The 19,574-nt window shown below is 40.3% G+C and overlaps 2 protein-coding genes across 4 annotated transcripts in view; one reads left to right on the plus strand and one right to left on the minus strand.

Moving 5' to 3' along the window:
• Nucleotides 1-19,574, plus strand: part of WDR53 (WD repeat domain 53) — a 374,347-nt gene that overhangs the window by 284,831 nt on the left and 69,942 nt on the right. The window lies entirely within an intron of this gene.
• The window catches only part of PAK2 (p21 (RAC1) activated kinase 2), a 44,838-nt gene that overhangs the window by 4,352 nt on the left and 20,912 nt on the right, over nt 1-19,574 (minus strand). For all 3 annotated transcript variants that reach the window (XM_079977286.1, XM_079977288.1, XM_079977287.1), the window contains exons 2-14: nt 16,341-16,551; nt 14,855-14,955; nt 14,319-14,469; nt 13,018-13,049; nt 9,301-9,399; nt 8,597-8,726; nt 6,936-6,999; nt 6,090-6,138; nt 4,797-4,909; nt 3,693-3,810; nt 2,543-2,642; nt 491-687; nt 171-308 (exon numbers count right to left, since the gene is read on the minus strand). In XM_079977286.1, the coding sequence (XP_079833412.1) occupies nt 171-308; nt 491-687; nt 2,543-2,642; nt 3,693-3,810; nt 4,797-4,909; nt 6,090-6,138; nt 6,936-6,999; nt 8,597-8,726; nt 9,301-9,399; nt 13,018-13,049; nt 14,319-14,469; nt 14,855-14,955; nt 16,341-16,527 (1,479 nt within the window). In that variant the 5' untranslated portion in view covers nt 16,528-16,551. The remainder of the gene's footprint in view (nt 1-170; nt 309-490; nt 688-2,542; nt 2,643-3,692; nt 3,811-4,796; nt 4,910-6,089; nt 6,139-6,935; nt 7,000-8,596; nt 8,727-9,300; nt 9,400-13,017; nt 13,050-14,318; nt 14,470-14,854; nt 14,956-16,340; nt 16,552-19,574) is intronic.

Here is a 19,574-nt window from a genome sequence, read left to right on the forward strand (position 1 = left end):
ACCACTGTATTAGCATAATGTGGAATTCGACCATTCTTTTTTACCTTTATGTTCCCGTTCTATCCCATTTTTTGTTGATCATATATCAGTCTTCCTTTACAGTAGCTTGACTTGTCAACAGAAAGCACTGTCTACAACTGATGCCATTTGCAAGATACCAGCAGCTTTACCTGTAACAGTTCTTTGGCTGACCCTCTTTTCTCTACATCCATTTCCAAACAACTATTTAGAAAGTCACGAAATATTGGGGACAATTTCTCTGGGTTCTGCAATTCTGGAGTGCCGTTTGTTGCTATTAAATATAATGCCTGCAAGAACGAACAAACAAACAAACATTGGCATTATGAAAAACAAAGAATGTGGTTGTATGAGCACCTGAGTTTAAATCAGAACTGAAAAGGACCTGAAAAATCATTCAAAATTTGTGGGGTTTTACTGTGTTTTGCTATGTTCCAGGGAATCGAGAGTATCTTGAAAACTTATGCCTTACCCTCAAAGGGTTTTCATTGAGATATGGGGGCTCGCCTTCGACCATTTCAATAGCCATGATACCCAGGGACCAGATATCCACTTTGGGGCCATAGGCCTTTCGTGTGACCACTTCAGGAGCCATCCAATAAGGTGTTCCAACCATAGTACTACGTTTGCTCTGTTCTGGAGTAATCTGTGCACAGAAACCAAAATCAGCTACAAAAAAAGAAGAAAAGAGTGCAGTTATTGGAAAGTTAAATTAGTAGTAAGTCCTACACTTTGGGTGTATCCCTGTTATCCAATTATGCTTCCAGAAAAAGCTACAGGTGTCTCAGTGCCCACACGATGCTCCTTCAATACCCCCCCCCCACCGAAGGCATCCTTTTAGCAATGGAATCCACCAACAACAGTGGTGCAGTTCATTCTACCACTTATTAAAACACATGTAGCAGAATGAGGTGGTAGAGTGGACTGTACTACTTTAAATTGTGGGTAGCAGATTCCATATTTGAAATAATCCCCTGCACTTTTTTTCTTTTAAAGCCTAATACATTAAAGACACAGTAGCAACAACCTAGAAGACAAGTTCTAGCCCAGACCACTCCATGTGTGCTAGTTTTGTACTTGGCAGGAACCTTCACAAAGGGGGACACTCACAAACGTAACCTCCACACACACCTGCAGTGCGAAATGGTTTGGCTCATTGTACCACTTCATAGATTTACCATCTTATTTATACCTCACACTATTGCACATTCAGCCCAGCCATGTTCTTTCTGCTGCTGCTGCAACACGATGCAGTGAAGGAATTCAGAGCTCAAATGATTAACTATCGCAAAAGACATGGGACTTGTGAAAAAAGGATCTCATTTTAGTGCAAGCCCCTACCCTCAGTGAAGTTTTAAACTTATAAGACACAATTTTAATGGAATCTGTGGAGTTATTGACTAAGCTCATAAATCTATGATACAGCATATTTGTTTTACTAATCTATTATTGCAGCGCACGAGTTAAAATTACTCAAGGCAGCTGTTGCAGTATTTAATATTCTGTACTTCTGGTTTCTTAATTATCCCAACCTTGAGCCTTAGCTTTTGTACTCAAATCTAATTTTAAACTGAAGCGGAAGAGAAGAATGCTACTGAGGACTCTGGCCAACTGAACAATTTCAAGTTTAGTCTAATCAAGACTGCCATCTGCTGGTTTAAAGAAATGCAAACTTGCAGAGTGTGTGCAAAACCAGGGGCCAGCAAACTTTTTCAGCAGGGAGCCGGTCCACTGTCCCTCAGACCTTGTGGGGGGCCAGACTATATTTTTTGGGGGGGGGGGGATATGAACGAATTCCTATGCCCCACAAATAACCCAGAGATGCTTTTTAAATAAATGGACACATTCTACTCATGTAAAAACACGCTGATTCCCAGACCATCCATGGGCCGGATTTAGAAGGCGATTGGGCCGGATCCGGCCCCAGGGCCTTAGTTTGCCTACCCATGTGCTAAACAATGCATACTGTAATGGTAAGCTGCTTTACATTTATAAATGGAATCTGTTGTTTAGTTTAAAGGCAAACAAGTACTCTGCCATACCATCTACAGCTTTTACTCTTACCTAAATGACACAAGAAGCCAGGAGTCCATGAAAATGCAATTAAATACTTCCAAAACCATATTGTGGGCATTGGGTGGAGGAAGGCGTGTGTAAGCTCATGCATGTGGCACTAAACCATGGTTTAACATTATGTGTGAATCAGTCCATTGTGTCAGTTTCAAAACAAGCCAATTTCAAACCATGGGTTATGAAGTTGGCTTATAACGTACTTTATACTGCAATCTGATCTATACATGCAAAAATATTTATGCGGCTTCCAAATAATATATTCCCCCTGTCTTCTCAGCCACATAGCCACTCTAGTGGCAAAGATTTGTTGAGCCCAGAATTATATTTGGCACTGCAGCTATTACACTAAAAATCATACCAGTGAATTTTGCTGCAAAACTTATGTGCAAGTAACACCACCCAACTGTTCAGCCACATATTTCATTTTTGGAAGTAACTGACATGCACTTACTCAGTTTAACTGATCCATCCATTCCCAATAGTACATTGTCACTTTTAATATCTCTGTGGATAACCTGATTGGCATGTAGGAATTCCAATGCCTGCAAACACTGTATGGAAACAATGGAGGGGATATTGTCTAGACATGTTCAAAATTCACATTGGCTAGAGACAGTTTAGTAACCTCAAACTATTATTTACTCACCAGGTAACAAATGATTTGTATAGTCTAGCAATTTTAAAAATTATGTTCCATATTTACAATCTTAACAAGTTTAATACACACAATATGTCCATGATATAAATCTTCACTCTTTTTTAATATCAAAAGAGTTTCCAGCTAAAAACATCAAACAAAACCGTTAATAAACATTGACATAATTAAGGTCAATCCACTGTCTTTCAGTGAAAGGTCTTTCATATGCTTACTTCAGAAGGAAGCATGTTCATAGTACAGAAAAATACGGTGCCTTTCCAGTGGTCTATAAAATAATGTGCAATGAAGCACCCTCTATCTCAAAACTTGATTTATGCTGTCTTCCTTCTCTTTATCCAATACACTTGGTTAACTTTTGTCAATTGTGCCATTTGCCAGACTTTGCTTAGTTATTCTCTTCTTTAAAAAGAATGAAAGAACTAATCGCCAGCTGAAATCTCTGCTGAACCTTCTCCGTAGTTTTTGCAGTTCATTAATCTCACAACAGTAACCTAACCATAGCTGCCTCCACCAGAATCATCATCAAACTACTAACCTCTGTTCTTATGGAGAGTGCTACTGCATCCAGTATGAGTTAAATCCCTACAACCGGATCAGCAGCTGCTCTTCTCCAACACTGTTATGTATGTGTTCAAATCTTTTTCTTCTGTGAAGAGCATTTCATTATGTAAGCCCTCCCGTGGTCTGAACTGGTACAGCCTAGATACAGGGATGCCACCTCAGTGAAAACTAGATAGTGTGTACTCTTAAAATGTTGTGGTTTGTATCTCAGAAGATGAAAAGACTTGCATGGCCACTGCTACTTCACAAGGCTCAAACCCAAATGCTGGGCTACAGGCTTCCAACTCCCAGCCTTGATAAACCTGCCTCAGTAAATGCAATTATAATAAAAGTCAATTAGCTAAGGGAAGCAAATTTTCTCTTTCTTCAATCAATCACCTACCTCTCGACAGACAGCGGCAATCTGTGCCTCATCCATGCAAGTCTCCGTAACAACATCTGTGAGGGATCCACCAGCCAGATATTCCATTATGACAAACAATTCATCTTCCATTAGGAAACTGAAGGCAGAAATTGATTAAGTTCAAACATAACAAATTATTGAGACAAAATAATTATTACTATTATTACAACTTTACGTATCACCATGTACAACACAATCTCAATGTGATTTACATCACAGAAAATATACAAAAATATTTATTGAAACTATTTATAATCATCAGCCCTTCACTTGAAGGTATCAGGCTATCCAAACCAAAAACTAAATGATGAAAAACAAAATGCAGAATAGTTGGAAAGACCAGAAAAAATGTACAGTGACACCTCAGTTGTCGAACGTAATCCGTTCTGGAAGACCGTTCGACCTCTGAAACATTCAACAACCGAGGCTCAATTGCCAGTTGGTAAAATCCATTTAACAAATGGAGAAACACGCCTCAGAAGCCGTTCGACTTCCAAGGCACGTTCGAAAATGGAAGCATTCACTTCCGGGTTGACGGCGTTCAAAAGCTGAAATGTTCGACTTCCAAAGTGTTTGCCAACCAAGGTTCCACTGCATATGGAAAAGATCCAAAATTGAAGCAATATTTGCAGCAGGAAGGTCTGTGTGCATGTTTCCAGGAACATCAGTCTTGTATCAGACACTTCCCTTGTCTACAAAATATAGATCTGGTACATCCATGAAGTTATTAATATATAAAATGCCTCTATTATCTGGAATTCTTAAGAGGCTGAACTGATAACCTGACTTATGACAACAAATGATACTGGGAATAAGGAGTTATTTCAGGCTATATTACAGAAGTGTCAGATATTTAAATGTGAACTGTACCTCAGAAGAGAGGCTAGTCTACTATGTATTGCATATTTATCCCACCCTTCTTCCAAAGACTCAGAGAAGCACCCTGGTCTCTCAAAATTTGCAAGAGATAGAAAAAAGGCAAAAGCGATTTGTCCAAGGATGTGAACTTCACAACCTAGTAAGGTGTGGTACTTGGGTTTTCACATCCAAACTTTCTAGCTGCTATAGCATGTGTTTTGTTACCTGTCCAAAAAGTTGACTATGTTTGGGTTCTTCAACTCTTTCATTACCAGGATCTCATTGATAATTAACTCCTTCTTGGGTTGTTTCTGAAGATTTATCTGTTTAATAGCAACCTAAAAGGGTAAAAAGGGATTCAACAGAAGTTTATATTCAAAGAAGGACAATTGTAGTATTAACATTTTCTAATGTTACAATAAAAAGGCAACACTCCTTTTCCTGAGACAACCATTTGGTTGCCGTTGACAGATCAACTGATCCAAGGAACTAACATAATCCTCACAGACAAAAGTTGGCAGGACATTTTGGCAGCAAAAGAAATGTTCACTAACAACAAAGTCTGAAACTACGAGAGCCAAGAATGTGCAGGGGTGAACATAAGGTAGTTTTATTGCATTCAGAAGAATGAAATAAAAACAACAGCAACAAGACTACACAATTAAGCCTGATAATATGTAATGCTGTGGTTGGAAGTGTAATATTTGGAAGAAAGGAAGTATCTATGATGTGTAATGGGCCCAGTACTAAAATTAGCTCTTATGGTTGGAATCTGAAACAAGGGCACCAGGCAGCCAAAAAAGAGGTATAGTGGTGTGTGTCCATTTTTTCTCACCCCAAAAATGGGGTCTACAGTAGTTGACACCAATTTTGATTCACATTTATTTTCAAGAAACTCAGTTTTCCACATTTTAAAAGTCATTATTTCAGTTCTTACTAATTATGAACTAACAGTGACAGTTAAGGCTCTATTGCAAAAGAAAAAAGAAAGCGCTAGCTCTCCCACAAACTTGAGAAAGGGGCAGCTCTCACAAACATCATAGTCACAAATGAAGGCAGCATAACAAATTATAAATTATAATTTAACTCTTTAAACAGAAGCAGCTTTCTATGATAAAAACATAGGAGAGTTTAATTAACAACTTAACTTTCTTTTGGAATTTCGAACAGCCTTCCCAAATGTGGTGCCCTCCAGATGTTATGGACCATAACCCCATCAGTCCTAGACAGCATTCAGGGATGATGTGAGTTGTAGTTCAGAAGATTTGGAAGCCACTTGGTTGCCGAAGGCTGATTTAGAACCAATTCCATGCATTTGATTTTTGCAAAATGTTATTTTAAAATTTATCATCTGATTCTACAGTACAAAGCAATTACTTCTGCACACAGCTATGAGGAATTCACTATTGGGAGATGAGTCTTTTTTTAAAAAAACCAAACAAACCAAAGCACAGTAACATTTGATTTGACCACTCTAAGAAGAAAATTCAAAGGTGGTAGAAGGTATATTGTTCCTACCTCCTGTCCTGTTGCTACATCAATGGCAATGAAAACTGTACCCGAAGCCCTATGAAAAGAAAATACACAATTCTATTAACATTCACATCTCTAATGCATATGTGCATGAACAGGTAAAGAGGCTGCACTAACTTTCACTGTACTTCGTTTTTATTCCAGTTCTAGGTTAAAAAAAGTCAACAGAATAAGATCAATGCCTATACAGTCATACCACATGTTACAGACGCTTTACGTTATGTGTTTTCGAGTTGCGGACCACAGGAAACCCGGAAGTACCGGAACGGGTTACTTCTGGGTTTCGCCGCTTGCGCATGCACAGAAGCGCTAAATTGCACTTTGCGCGTGCGCAGAAGCGCCAAATCGCACCAGCACCAGTGCAGACGCGGCACTTCAGGATGTGAATGCTGCAGGTTGCGGACGTGCCTCCGACACGGATTATGTCCGTGACCCGAGGTTCCACTGTAAAATAAGGAATAGGAAAAGCAAGACCTTCCTTTTAACGGAGCAGTTTGCAATATTATCTAGATACAGACGATGCTTAAGATAAGTTAATTCCATACTTCATTGCCCCAGTAACAGTCCAAAGATAGACAACAAATAAATGGCAAGCTGACTGGAATTCTTTTTCAAATGTTCCTCCTCATCCCATAAAGTAAAGGGTAAGTAGCAAAGCACTCAAAATAATTGTTTCAAAATTTCCACTTCTGCTGGAGGTTTGCATCTGGTTGTTGTTATTATGTATACTAATCTATTGTTGATACTTCTGGTTTTGTAAACAGAAACCAAATGCCAAATAAGACAAAGAAAACGGTACTTCCACTAATTCATTTCATAGTCAGTACTCACCCCTGTCCTATTTTTTCGTATCTTGTATATTTTTTCTTGGGATCTCCTATACTCACAATAGTTCCTAAAAAGAAAATTCCATGTGGAGTATTATAAACCAACTAAGATGCACTATTGACTTTCGTTGGAAAGCTAATACATAACATTTCAATCAATAAAACAGTCAACACTGATTCAGTTCCTAAGTTGTTCCTCTGTTCAATTAAAGGGGGTGAGGACTTTCATCAACTCCCTTTTCAATCTGATGCCTCCTGAGCCATCCCATATCCCACATCATATTTCAAGGACACGCCAAACCTCAGGAGCAAACTTTCAGGAGGGTACAGGAGGCAACAGAAGGAAGGAGGAAGCAGGAAAACCTTGTTCCATGAATGCAAAGTGTTCCGTTCACAGAAGGAAAGTTAAGATCCACACCATTTTATCTTCTTCAATGATGTAAAGGTAAAGGTAAAGGTACCCCTGCCCGTACGGGCCAGTCTTGACAGACTCTGGGGTTGTGCGCCCATCTCACTTAAGAGGCCAGGGGCCAGCGCTGTCCGGAGACACTTCCGGGTCACGTGGCCAGCGTGACATCGCTGCTCTGGCCAGAGCCAGAGCCAGAGCCGCACACGGAAACGCCGTTTACCTTCCCGCTGGTAAGCGGTCCCTATTTATCTACTTGCACCCGGAGGTGCTTTCGAACTGCTAGGTTGGCAGGCGCTGGGACCGAGCAGCGGGAGCGCACCCCGCCGCAGGGATTCGAACCGCCGACCTTTCGATCGGCAAGCCCTAGGCGCTGAGGCTTTAACCCACAGCGCCACCTGCGTCCCTTTCAATGATGTAGCAGTGATCTAAACCTTTACAAGAACCTCAATTGTACATATAACTCATGGCATATATTGCTTCATTATGATTAGCAGGTGTAATTACGAGCATTCGGAAGTCAGTTTTTGCTTACTATACTGATGACAATGGAATTAGTATGAGCAACAAATACATGCCTAGAAGATTATTGAAATGCTGAAACTTCTATAAAATCCCACAACTATTCTCACAAATCAAACCACTTCACGCAAGTTATCATTTTAAACAGACGAAGACTCTTCATGATCATCTCAAGACACTGCTCTAAGCAGCTACCAAATGTAGTGTAACAAAATATTGATAAAAGCCGTTCCATTAAATATTCATACTTTCAAAAGACAACATAATATGAGTATTTTGGATAGTAAAAACAGTTTTCAACGTAGTACAGACAGCCACTTTTTTATTACTTTCTAAAACACTGTCATATCTTGTCCCTATCCTAGATAGGAAGAGCTGTACCTATATAGGTCTATTCATACAAAAGTGTTTGCTTCCTGTGAAAAATAATGTGAGAACAGTGCAAACACAGGATATGCTCCTTAACAATGCATCAGCTATAAGTTCCTGCTTCAGCATTTCCTCAGCTCCTGGATTGCTAGCTAGCAATAACAATGCTCACACCATTCACACAATGCCTCTTTTCAAGAGAATCTGCTCACAATTCCTACAAAGGGGTGAAAAGTTGTCAAAATAAGGTTAAATACAGTGTGTGACTAGAAGGGTCAATGGCTGATTCACCATACAGAATACTCAGTACATATGACTTTGGGCTAATCATACCCCTAGTAAAGTGCTGACTTAGAATTTCAACTTACGCAGCTTTTCCGTGATTTCTTCATCTGACATCTTAACTTTCTTCTTCTGCTTATCTGCTGATTTAGCAACTGTGTCACCCGTGTCACCAGAAGGTGCTGGGATGGGATCTATTACGGATCGCGTATAAATCTGCAAGGAAATATCATAATTATAAAGCCATTATATTACTGTTAACAAATCTCTTTTCAAGTTGAAACTGCCACAAATAATTAACATCTCTCATGAAAGATTTATGGCTATCCTTTTAGTCAATGTGGCTCCACAGCTACTACAGCCTATAGGCTGATATGAATAGCTATAGGTTTTTGTAGCATTAGGGACTTAATTACAACAACTGACCCAACTGACTACTGTATATTACAGTAGCATACAGCTGTATGAATCCTTTATAGAACTAAGCTCTAAATGGAGTACGGTAGATAAGAACTTTCCTAAACAATTTTGGAAATTACAGTAACATTCCCTTGTATACAACTACTAAAGCATTCTTTTCAAACTCAGAAACAACTATTCAAGCCAAGCTCTCACTGCACAAGTAACGCTGTTTCAAAGTAAAAGCCAGTCGCCCACTCTAATAGGAAACTCAAGTGGGGAGTATTGATAAGAGATGGAACGAGAGTGGAAGCACTGAACAACAAGAGGCAGGTATCTGCAGACTGGTAAGTTATGGACAGAAACTATTAGGTGAAATAAAACGACTCACTGATTTTGTATGATCTGGTCGTGGGGCGATAACTGGAGGTGCCACTTCGTCATCATCTTCCTCTTCAGGTGCTGCAGGCTCTGACCCTTTTGCATTGGGCTAGAAGTTTTGAGTTTTGTTTTGTTTTTTTTAAAAAAGAAAGAAGTAAAAGAAATTAAGCCCTTCTATAGAACATTTAGAAAGTTCACTATAAGGACGTATACAAAACTATAAGATCAGAATAGTATGGAGTGGGAAACTATTTTTTCTGTTGAGAGTTGCATTGCCTCTGAACTAATCTATTGAGGGTGGTATACCTGCAGTAGGTGGGGGCAAAGCCACCACCTCTCTTTTCTACTTTGTACAACAGACTGCTAGGAGAGAGGCAGATCACTTTTGCCAGGGGTCTGAACTGATTGCTTGCAAGACTTCCGGGTTGGCGCCTCCAGACAATGGCGGAGTTCCTCCGATCGGGAGGAATTTCCTCTGTGGAAATTAGGGTCTGGCCGCCACGGCAAAGGCGGAGACCAGTTGAAATCACAGGCAGGAGAAGCTTGTGAACTTGGGATTCGGCTGGCACCTTTTGCGCCTCCCCTACTCGCGGGGAAACCCTGATTTGGGGATCCAGAGCGAAGTGGAGTGAGCGGCGTGGTGCTTTGAATCGACTGCTTCTTTCACGGAGTGAAGCCGCATCGCTGTTGCTGGAGAGTGCTGACTTTTTCCTGTGGACAATTTGACTTTAAACAACTACCCGTGAGTAGAACGGAAGATTGGATCTTTAAATTCATTAATTTGGCATCGAAGCGGGAAGGTTTTAAACAGGAAGTCCGCCTTCCTCTTTTGTAAATAGATTGAAGCAAATACGTTGCAAGCTAAAGCCTTGGAAAGTATTTTGTAAAGGATTAAATCTCCATCGGTTAAAACTGTTAAAAAAAACCCTTGGAAGCAGGAGAAGAGGGGGGAAATTTTGGACTTAGTGAGCCTGCAGGAGAGAGTGAAAAATTAAATTACCACTGCTCTGAACCTGGAAAAGGGCTGCCAGCAGAATTAACATTTTGGGAGAGTTCATTGACTGTGAACGGATAGCATGTTGACAGATGGCTAAATAAGAGAAATATATTGTTTCCATTGTCCTCTTCTGCGTTCAAAAAGGAGGAAAAGTAATTGAAAATTGAAACTAACTTTATATTTTAAAATGCGCATGAAAGGATCGATACAAGTGGAGACTGTTTCCCTCTAGAGGGAGCTTTTGAAACTGTTACAAGAGTGGGTTTTTTCCAGCTGCAAGATAAGAGCTGTGAGAATCAGAGATTGACCTTGGACTTTAAGAATATTGACAGAAGGAGCTTTAGTGACTGTTTTATGTAAGATAAGCTACTCACTGGAACAGCTTCATAAAAAGACGGATGTTATGAATTCCAAACTTGAGAACTTGGAACAAAAAGTGATAAATTTGGGACAAAAAGTGACCATTAATACAGAAATTGCTCAGGATTTGATACAGGAAACTACTTTGACAGGACAAACTGGGGAGAAGAAGGAGAAAGTTGTGGTTGTTGAACCTAAAGTAATACAAGTGGAAGCCCCAGCCTTTCAGAGGCAAATCGAGGACTATAAGTGGAGGCCTCTTATGAATGAATATAGAAAAAGTCAGAATTTGAAGATTGGAGCCCTGCCTGCACTGGAGAAGGAAGGTTTGATAGACTCTTTCATGCAGGGATTTATTGACCTTCGGGTTCTGAATCTGGGTCAGGAGGTGATTGGAGTTGTGGGGGTCTTTGGATCTGGAGGAGTCTTGAAACATGATTTGAGATATTGTATGGACCTTGGTTCTAGCTGTGGAGAGTTGGCTGGCCTGTCGAGAGGGAATGGGGGCATGGCTGGGTTGGGGCTCCCCGAGACTTGCTCTTCAGCATTTTCAGCACCAAAGAATATGAAGAAGAATTGCAGAAGGGACTTGGAAAAGATTTAAGACAGAAGATCTCCTCGGACAGAAGATCTCCAGGTTGATGAACTATATGGAATGGACGGAAATGATTGGCAGAATCCGAGACCAGGGAGAAGAGATGGTGGTAGAAGATTGGGAAAGTCTAAAGTTTGTACATAGAAATATTGTAAAATTAATGAGTGTTTGAAAATTGTTGCAATGAAACTTTATGGCTTTAGCAGAAATGCTATAAGGAGTTAAGTATAAATAAGTATTTTAGTATTAATGGAAAATAAGGTTAAAAATATGTTAAGACATTCATAATGATAAAAATAGAGAAAGATGGAAAGGATTTGCTGAAACAAGTAACAGAAGTGGAATACAAAAAGGGAGGTGAGAGGAAGTCGATGAAATAAGGGAATGAAAGATAGACTAATGAAATGGTATGCTATATGTTTTTTAAATTGTTGTTGTTTTGTTTTGTTTAATTTAGTGTTAAGGTTGTGTTTTGTATTGTTTATTGTATTGTTTTTTCTTTTGTTCTTTTTTCTTGTCTGCCGTAAGTTTGAAAAGTAATAAAGATTATTTTTTTAAAAAAAGAACTGATTGCTTGCAGAGGCCTTTTAAAATTAGGCTAGTAGTTAAATGCAGCCCTATAGCCACAGTTTGTCTATCCTGATAAGAGCATTTCAAGCAGCTCCTCACTGCTACTGCCTTTGAACTCCCTCCACCCACTCCCAAAGTTCTCTGTGGAGTGAATAAAGGATATAATCTCTCCCCCTTCCCCCTTCCCTTTTGCAGGAGGCAGTAACAACAGCACACGAAGCCAGCAAAAGCACTGGCCAAAGCAGCCGAACTCAAAAGGACAGAAAATAACCTCTCAATGGTCAAAATGAGGAAGGAAAGGAGAAGCAATGTTCTGATGCACACTGGACCAGGTGGGGGGGGGTCTTGCTCTGGTCAGACCTCACCTGGAGTACTGTGTCCAGTTCTGGGCACCACAGTTCAAGAAGGACACTAACAAACTGGAACGTGTCCAGAGGAGGGCAACCAAAATGGTCAAAGGCCTGGAAACGATGCCTTATGAGGAACGGCTAAGGGAGCTGGGCATGTTTAGCCTGGAGAAGAGGAGGTTAAGGGGTGATATGATAGCCATGTTCAAATATATAAAAGGATGTCACATAGAGGAGGGAGAAAGGTTGTTTTCTGCTGCTCCAGAGAAGCGGACACGGAGCAATGGTTCCAAACTACAAGAAAGAAGATTCCACCTAAACATTAGGAAGAACTTCCTGACAGTAAGAGCTGTTCGACAGTGGAATTTGCTGCCAAGGAGTGTGGTGGAGTCTCCTTCTTTGGAGGTCTTTAAGCAGAGGCTTGACAACCATATGTCAGGAGTGCTCTGATGGTGTTTCCTGCTTGGCAGGGGGTTGGACTTGATGGCCCTTGTGGTCTCTTCCAACTCTATGATTCTATGATTCTATGCTATTGGCAAGCAAGACAGTGGATATATGGAACTTTGGTTTTGATACAACAGCAGCCTCTGAACTTCTCAAACCACGTGACAAGTGACGTCATAAATTACAGGAGTGGACCAAGAAAGAATCCATTCTACTGATGTAGCCAGCTTTAAATTTTTTTTTAAAAAAGTCAGGTGAAGCTCTCTGGTGACTCATACCTCAAACCAGACAATAGTTGAAAAAGCAAAGCTTGAAAGCTACTGCATCTCACTAGGCTTGATTCACATCAAGAACTGCAATAGAGCAGTGTGAATACTTCTGAGAAATGTAAGGAATGTAATAAAGCACACTTACTGCTGGTGCTCCTGAGGGGAATCCATCTTTGTCTAAAAAAAGAGTAATTTGAAAATTTAACCAACAGAAACACCGAAAGATTTTAAGGTGTTTTACAATAGGAGTAACAATGCTAAATGAAAAGTATTGGGGTCTTTCTATAGGAGAGATTGAAATGTGAGTTAAGAACTCTATTCTTCTTTCATGCTCTCAGTAGAATAGGTTCACTTTTTTAAAAACCCAGCTTTCTAGATAAATGTGGATATAATAGGTGCCTAAAACATTTAGAACCAGTTTTATTTTCTATTAAACAAAACGTCTACATAAACAGAAAATCAATACCAAAACCGTTACATCAAAACTAAGGATAACTTGGAAAAGCAAAGTTTTATACGTGTAGGTAAACTCAAACTTGTTGACCCTTAACTAATGTGAATTCAAACTCCAAATTAAGGGAAGCCAAGCCTTCATCTCATTTTGGTATTATATGCCTTGTTTGTCTGTTTTTTTAATTTACATGTTCACATTTGATGTTAGTTCGCAGTACTTTTGTGAGCCTATGTTAAAACTGTGTGATATCAAATTCATTAGTAATGTGAGAATATTCCAACTATTCTGAAAATCTGTCCTCATCAAATACAGGGAATACCTGAAAGTATCAAGTAGCATGTGGGTTCTATCCAACTCAACACACTCAGAGCAGAGTGAAATGCATAAACTTGACTAACTGCACTGATTTTTATGGGGTAACTTTGAGAATGACTTAGGGTTGTATCCAACTATGTCTGCCTGAAAGCTTAGTTAATGAGCTTTAGAATTTCAAGACCCTTCCCCCTCAATTTTGTACAAGGGCTCACTACAATTCCCCACCCTACTATTAATGACAATGTATCAATATATACAATGATTCCTGCAAGTTTTTTTACAGCCCTTCTTCTAAACCTCCATCCTTTGGGAATCAATTGTGTATAACTCAGTTTAACTTTCTACAAAAAACAAAAAACGTAAGATTACAAAGATAGGGATCGTAGACTCAAAAATGTTTAAGAAAATGAATGGATATTATTTATTCTTTCATGATCAAGTACTTCAAATAAACTACTTTTAACTATTTAAACTAAAGGGGCAGTAATGGATCTTATCCATCATTAGAATTTTGGCTTACTGAAAGCTGGTGGCCCACACTGCCATTTCTCCAAAGCACTATACATTGAAGAGTTTCACTGCAGACTGCTTCTTCATTTTAGAAGCAAATTCTTTAACGCTTCTCAAGAACAATCTGAGGCTCCCCCTGAATTTTCCCACAGTATTCTAAAGATTACCTGTAGCAGAAAAACTCAAATATTTCTGTCTTGCTGTGTCTTTAGAATCATAGAACTTCAGCACATCAAGGACAGCCTGAGGATTCTTCTTCTGTTCTAGCTTGGTGATATTTGACGTCTGTAGCAGCCGAGCCCACTGCTCTGGCATTCCCTAGGAAAAGAATATAAAATTACATCTAAAGTATAACACCCACAAGTTTAAATAATTCATATACACACGACAAAATCACTATTTCAAGATCCTACAGAAAATACAATGAAACAAGTCAGCATAATTTCATAAAGCGGTCCAGTTTGTTGTTATAATGAGAAACAGTATTTTTGCAATATAACATCTATTTTAAGTTAAATTTACCCCGTTTCCTTATTTCAGTTTTCTACAGCTTTCCTATTGGTGCAACAGGAGAAATATGTATTGAGAATGTTTTTCAGTGATGAAATACACTGGTAACAACAGTGCTTAAAAAGAAAATATTATATTTCTTATCAACCATAAGTTAGTACACACTGAACAGAGAGAAGCTTGGCATACTTACAGTGAATTCTCCTGTAACTGCATCAAAGCCAACATGAATGGTATGTTCAAAGTCTGATGGGGGAGAGATTTCAGGCCTTTCTTTTTCCTTTTTCCTACTCCCTACAAGAACAACAGAATAGTCAGCCTAGGAAAACAGCTGTAAAACAGCTCTTTTAAAATTTAGTAAACCTAGCCAGCAAATATTCTTTAAACATAACTCTTAGGTGCACAAATATGCCCCATGATTCTAGTAACCAGGATGTCTTGAAACAGACATGTAACAAATTTCAGCTAAGTCATGTAGAAGGAAACTCAAACACCCATCCTGGCACTCACTAAGCCCCCCAGCCTCTCTCAATTTTTAATTTTAATTGAGGGCATTTGGTTATTTGCAGGAGGGGGCTGCCTGCTTTTTTGGGTCTGCATTTCTTGCTTGGTAGAGTGAAGGCATTTTGCCTAGATTTTCCTGCATCTTTGTGTTTGCAATTCAAACTGGAAAATGACCATTTGAAACTAGTTTCTACATGTTGGCTCTATAACATTGTACTTGTGTGAGCTAAGTATGTTTGCAACCTATATTTTTCACCTCACGTCTAAGCTTACAATTAGGTGGGCAGTTAAAGACTATAACGAAGATTAAGATGTAAGCATTTTCATTTCCCCTGGCCATTTTCTCCAAAACATTTGCCTAATTTTCTCAAATCCTCCAAACTTTCAAAACATTAAAGCTGCACAAGTCTGTAACACAGCTCTACTAATTTTAGACAAAAGTGGGCTTAGTGAAATTTACAGGACAATCCTAACCATGTCTACTCGGAGGTGAGTCCTGTTAAATTCAACAGGGCTTGCTCCTAGACGAGTGGGATTAGGATTGCACTCGTGACAGTAGGAAATACTGCGCTAGATGGGCCTATAGTCAGACTTCAAGTATTAAATTTAACAAAGATGAATCCAGGGAGGATTGCCTCCAGCCAACCAGACAAGAGTGTACGGTATGTTCAGTTGTGTTGTAATTCCCATTCCCTCGTAAAAAGGAGGGCGATTCTCCATTTCATAGGCTACATACCAGTCTGTTTCTCTCTGCCTCCCAGAGAAGGGAGAGGAAGAGAAAACATAGCTCCAATGTGCTGCCTCCGGGTAGACCTCTGTCACAGGACTCTATTTGGATCTACCCTGGCTGGAATGGCCTGCTTTTGGCCAATCTCTTCCTAGCAGGAAGAGTGACAGAGAGAAAACCTGCATGTACTCAGCCGGATTATTTTCCCCACTCCTAGGGAGAGGGACCGAAAGAAAAAGAACACAAACCCAAGGAGTCCCACTGCATTTGCCCAGCTGAGTAACAGTGAAGCTGGTTGCTACTTTTTTGTGTGCCAGTGCAATCACTGAAATGAGATCCATGTGGCACTGTTCTGTAACTCATGTGTTTCCTAGCTAAAAGTATGCATATGGAACAATGGAGTTGCAAAGGGAAAAATGTCTTGAACCCACACAATGCAGCATCTTACCTTTTTCAGTGCCAGAGAAAATAGAGATGATTTTGTTCCTAGGCTTTTTCTCTTCTGGAACAGAGGGCAGGGGTTTCAAGCTATGATTAGCAGATAATGGATCTTTCCCTCCTGAACTGAAGATAGTGCTGCTCATCCGAACAGGTGGAGCTGGTGGCTTATCTTCGAGTTCTCCGTTGTCAGACATGATACTTAATGGCTAGTCAATGCACTGCAATTAAATAAAACACAGTCAGTAGAGATAGCAAAAGCATGTTACACCTTGTTTACTCTTCTTGAATTCCAAGTCTTGCACACATTGTTAATATTCTCTATATGGGAAAGAGATCTTATTAGAAATGTGCAACAGATTCAAATGAATCCTGAACAGAAGCATGGTGTTTCAGACACATTCAGGCAAGTAAGGTAAAGGTAAAGGTACCCCTGCCCGTACGGGCCAGTCTTGACAGACTCTGGGGTTGTGCGCCCATCTCACTTAAGAGGCCAGAGGCCAGCGCTGTCCGGAGACACTTCCGGGTCACGTGGCCAGCGTGACATTGCTGCTCTGGCCAGACCCAGAGCCAGAGCCGCACACGGAAACGCCGTTTACCTTCCCGCTGGTAAGCGGTCCCTATTTATCTACTTGCACCCGGAGGTGCCTTCGAACTGCTAGGTTGGCAGGCGCTGGGACCGAGCAGCGGGAGCGCACCCCGCCGCAGGGATTCGAACCGCCGACCTTTCGATCGGCAAGCCCTAGGTGCTGAGGCTTTAACCCACAGCGCCACCTGCGTCCCATTCAGGCAAGTAGTATCTTCCTAAGGCATCTTAAACCAAATCAGGGACCTCTGAAGGAATCTGGGGCATCTTGGAAATTCAGAAATCGAAAAAAGCACTGCAAATAGTACACCTGCAAAAAGTGAAACATTTGTACCCAAGTTTGCACGTAAAGGGATGCGGGTGGCGCTGTAGGAAAAACCTCAGTGCCTAGGACTTGCTGATTGTAAGGTCGGCGGTTCGAATCCCTGCAGCGGGGTGAGCTCCCGTCATTCGGTCCCAGCTCCTGCCCACCTAGCAGTTCGAAAGCACCCCTAAGTGCAAGTAGATAAATAGGTACCGCTTTCTAGTGGGAAGGTAAACGGCGTTTCCGTGTGCGGCGCTGGTGCTGGCTCGCAAGCTGCAGCTTCATCACGCTGGCCACATGACCCGGAAGTGTCTTCAGGACGGCGCCGGCTCCCGGTCTCTTAAGCGCGATGAGCGCGCAACCCTAGAGTCGGACACGACTGGCCCTTTACCTTGCACATAAGAAAAATACTCGGGCAGAGCAGGATAGGGGTGGGGGAGAGATCTCTGTGACTAACAGTTCTAGTTTCTAATCAACGATACTGTACTTATTCTATCAGGGTTCTCCAGTCACAGTGTTTTGGGGGTGGGACACTGAAACAAGACATCACCTTGATCTTTTACCAATTCTGCCAGCTTGCTGCTTATTTGGAAAATGTTGACTGTTCAAGTCCTTCTGCCTCCGTCACATGCCCTCACATCTACTACTGTCAAATCCATTTTGCGCTTAAATTTCTATGCCTTTTGCTGCCAACTGAGCAAAGCATACGTCTGAAGTTCGTTTTCTTCCCTTTCATCTTGACTCACCAGCCCTTCCACCTACACTTCTGAAATTTTAACATTATTTTCCTGGTGGCACCTTAATATAGAATGCCATTTTCATACTAACATCACTGCCCACAAAACCACAGAAAGAGAAGAAAATGCCTTTGAGTTCTTCCAGCAGCACAAAAGCATCAACTTTAAAGACGCATCAGACAACACACACACACACTGAACAGAATCTAGATTTTATTCTGTATGTTGTAACCTCCCAAAGAGATTATTGACATGATACAAAATTTGGGTACCACATTTTTTGGCAATAGAGGTATTTCTCACTGCAGCACTTCATACCTGCAATCCTCCGATAATTCTGCAAAACAGCAGTGAGTAGAAACACACAACTTTGATCATTCTGCAGCAAAAAGGTAATAAGGCAGTAGACTCAGTAGAACTGAAAAGAGCCTAGGAAATGGCTTGCAATTAAGTCTCTTTCTATTTGCTTGATGATGGTTTTCCAGTGCTTTTTTTTGGGTGGATGTAACATGACCCCTCCAACAAGGAAAGGTGCTATGTCACCCAATTAACATAGCACATGAAATCTTCTTATTCTTTTGTTTTCTTAAAAAAAATTACCTTGCTAAATGAACTTCAGGCTGGATGCAAAATAAATGTGTATATATGTTTAATTGTTTCAAACAGGTAATTTGAAAGCCGTTTCCAGCATTTGAATCACTATTCTAAAATGTTTGTTTCAAATATAGAATCTCCCTTGCTGTCGTGGGGCTCATTATTTCATTAAACTGCCTAATGGAAGTCACAGGTGCACAAATAATTACTACTCATCAAACAAGACTATTTTGATTAGAAAGGTGACTTAATTCCTGCAACCAAATAGTTACCAGGCAAGTTCAAATCAATGTGAATTAAATTCAGCACTCTGAAACCCCCCTGCCATCAATAACAATAGATGCCAACAACTGGCATATTTCCCCTGTCAGGGTCTTGATGTAGCAAAACTATAGCAAAACTAAAACCCAGACTCCGCAGCCCTACAAACTCCCTTTACCTACAATAAGGATAAAAATAATGATTTCATAAAAAGAAAAAAGAAAAAAGATTTCAAATCACATTTAACTATGTAGGTTTCTCATAAATATTAAGTTAATATAAGCATGTTAACTTGCAGTAACTCTCTAAACTGAATCAGTACATTGAATTGGTTCACATATCACATTAAAAACTAGCTTTTCAGCTATGGTTTAATGTGGATGAGCTGCATGCTGTCCCACACAGCAAAAATTGCAACTGCTCTGCTCCTCCCCTCCTCCCGTTACACTCCTGGAAAATAAGCTATGGTCTGGCTTGTTGAATCATGCGACTTAGGTTTGCAATTTGTTTCCTCCAAACTACAAACTTTAAACCAAAGACCAAACATTGGCTTCTGTTCTGGTTTGTCTGGAGAAAAACCAACCATGAGCCTGAATCCGGATGACATTTCTCAGCAGCACAACAGAAATGGGGATTAAGCTAATTGCCTATTATTCTGCAGTGTGCACCAGCATTTTGCTCACTCACATTAAACCACAGCTTATTTTAACTATGGTTTAATGTGAAGCATGAATCAGGCCATTGGATTAAAGCTCTTCTATG

Source organism: Podarcis cretensis (genome assembly GCF_951804945.1).
Source record: "Podarcis cretensis genome assembly, chromosome: 5".
NCBI classification, from domain to species: domain Eukaryota; kingdom Metazoa; phylum Chordata; class Lepidosauria; order Squamata; family Lacertidae; genus Podarcis; species Podarcis cretensis.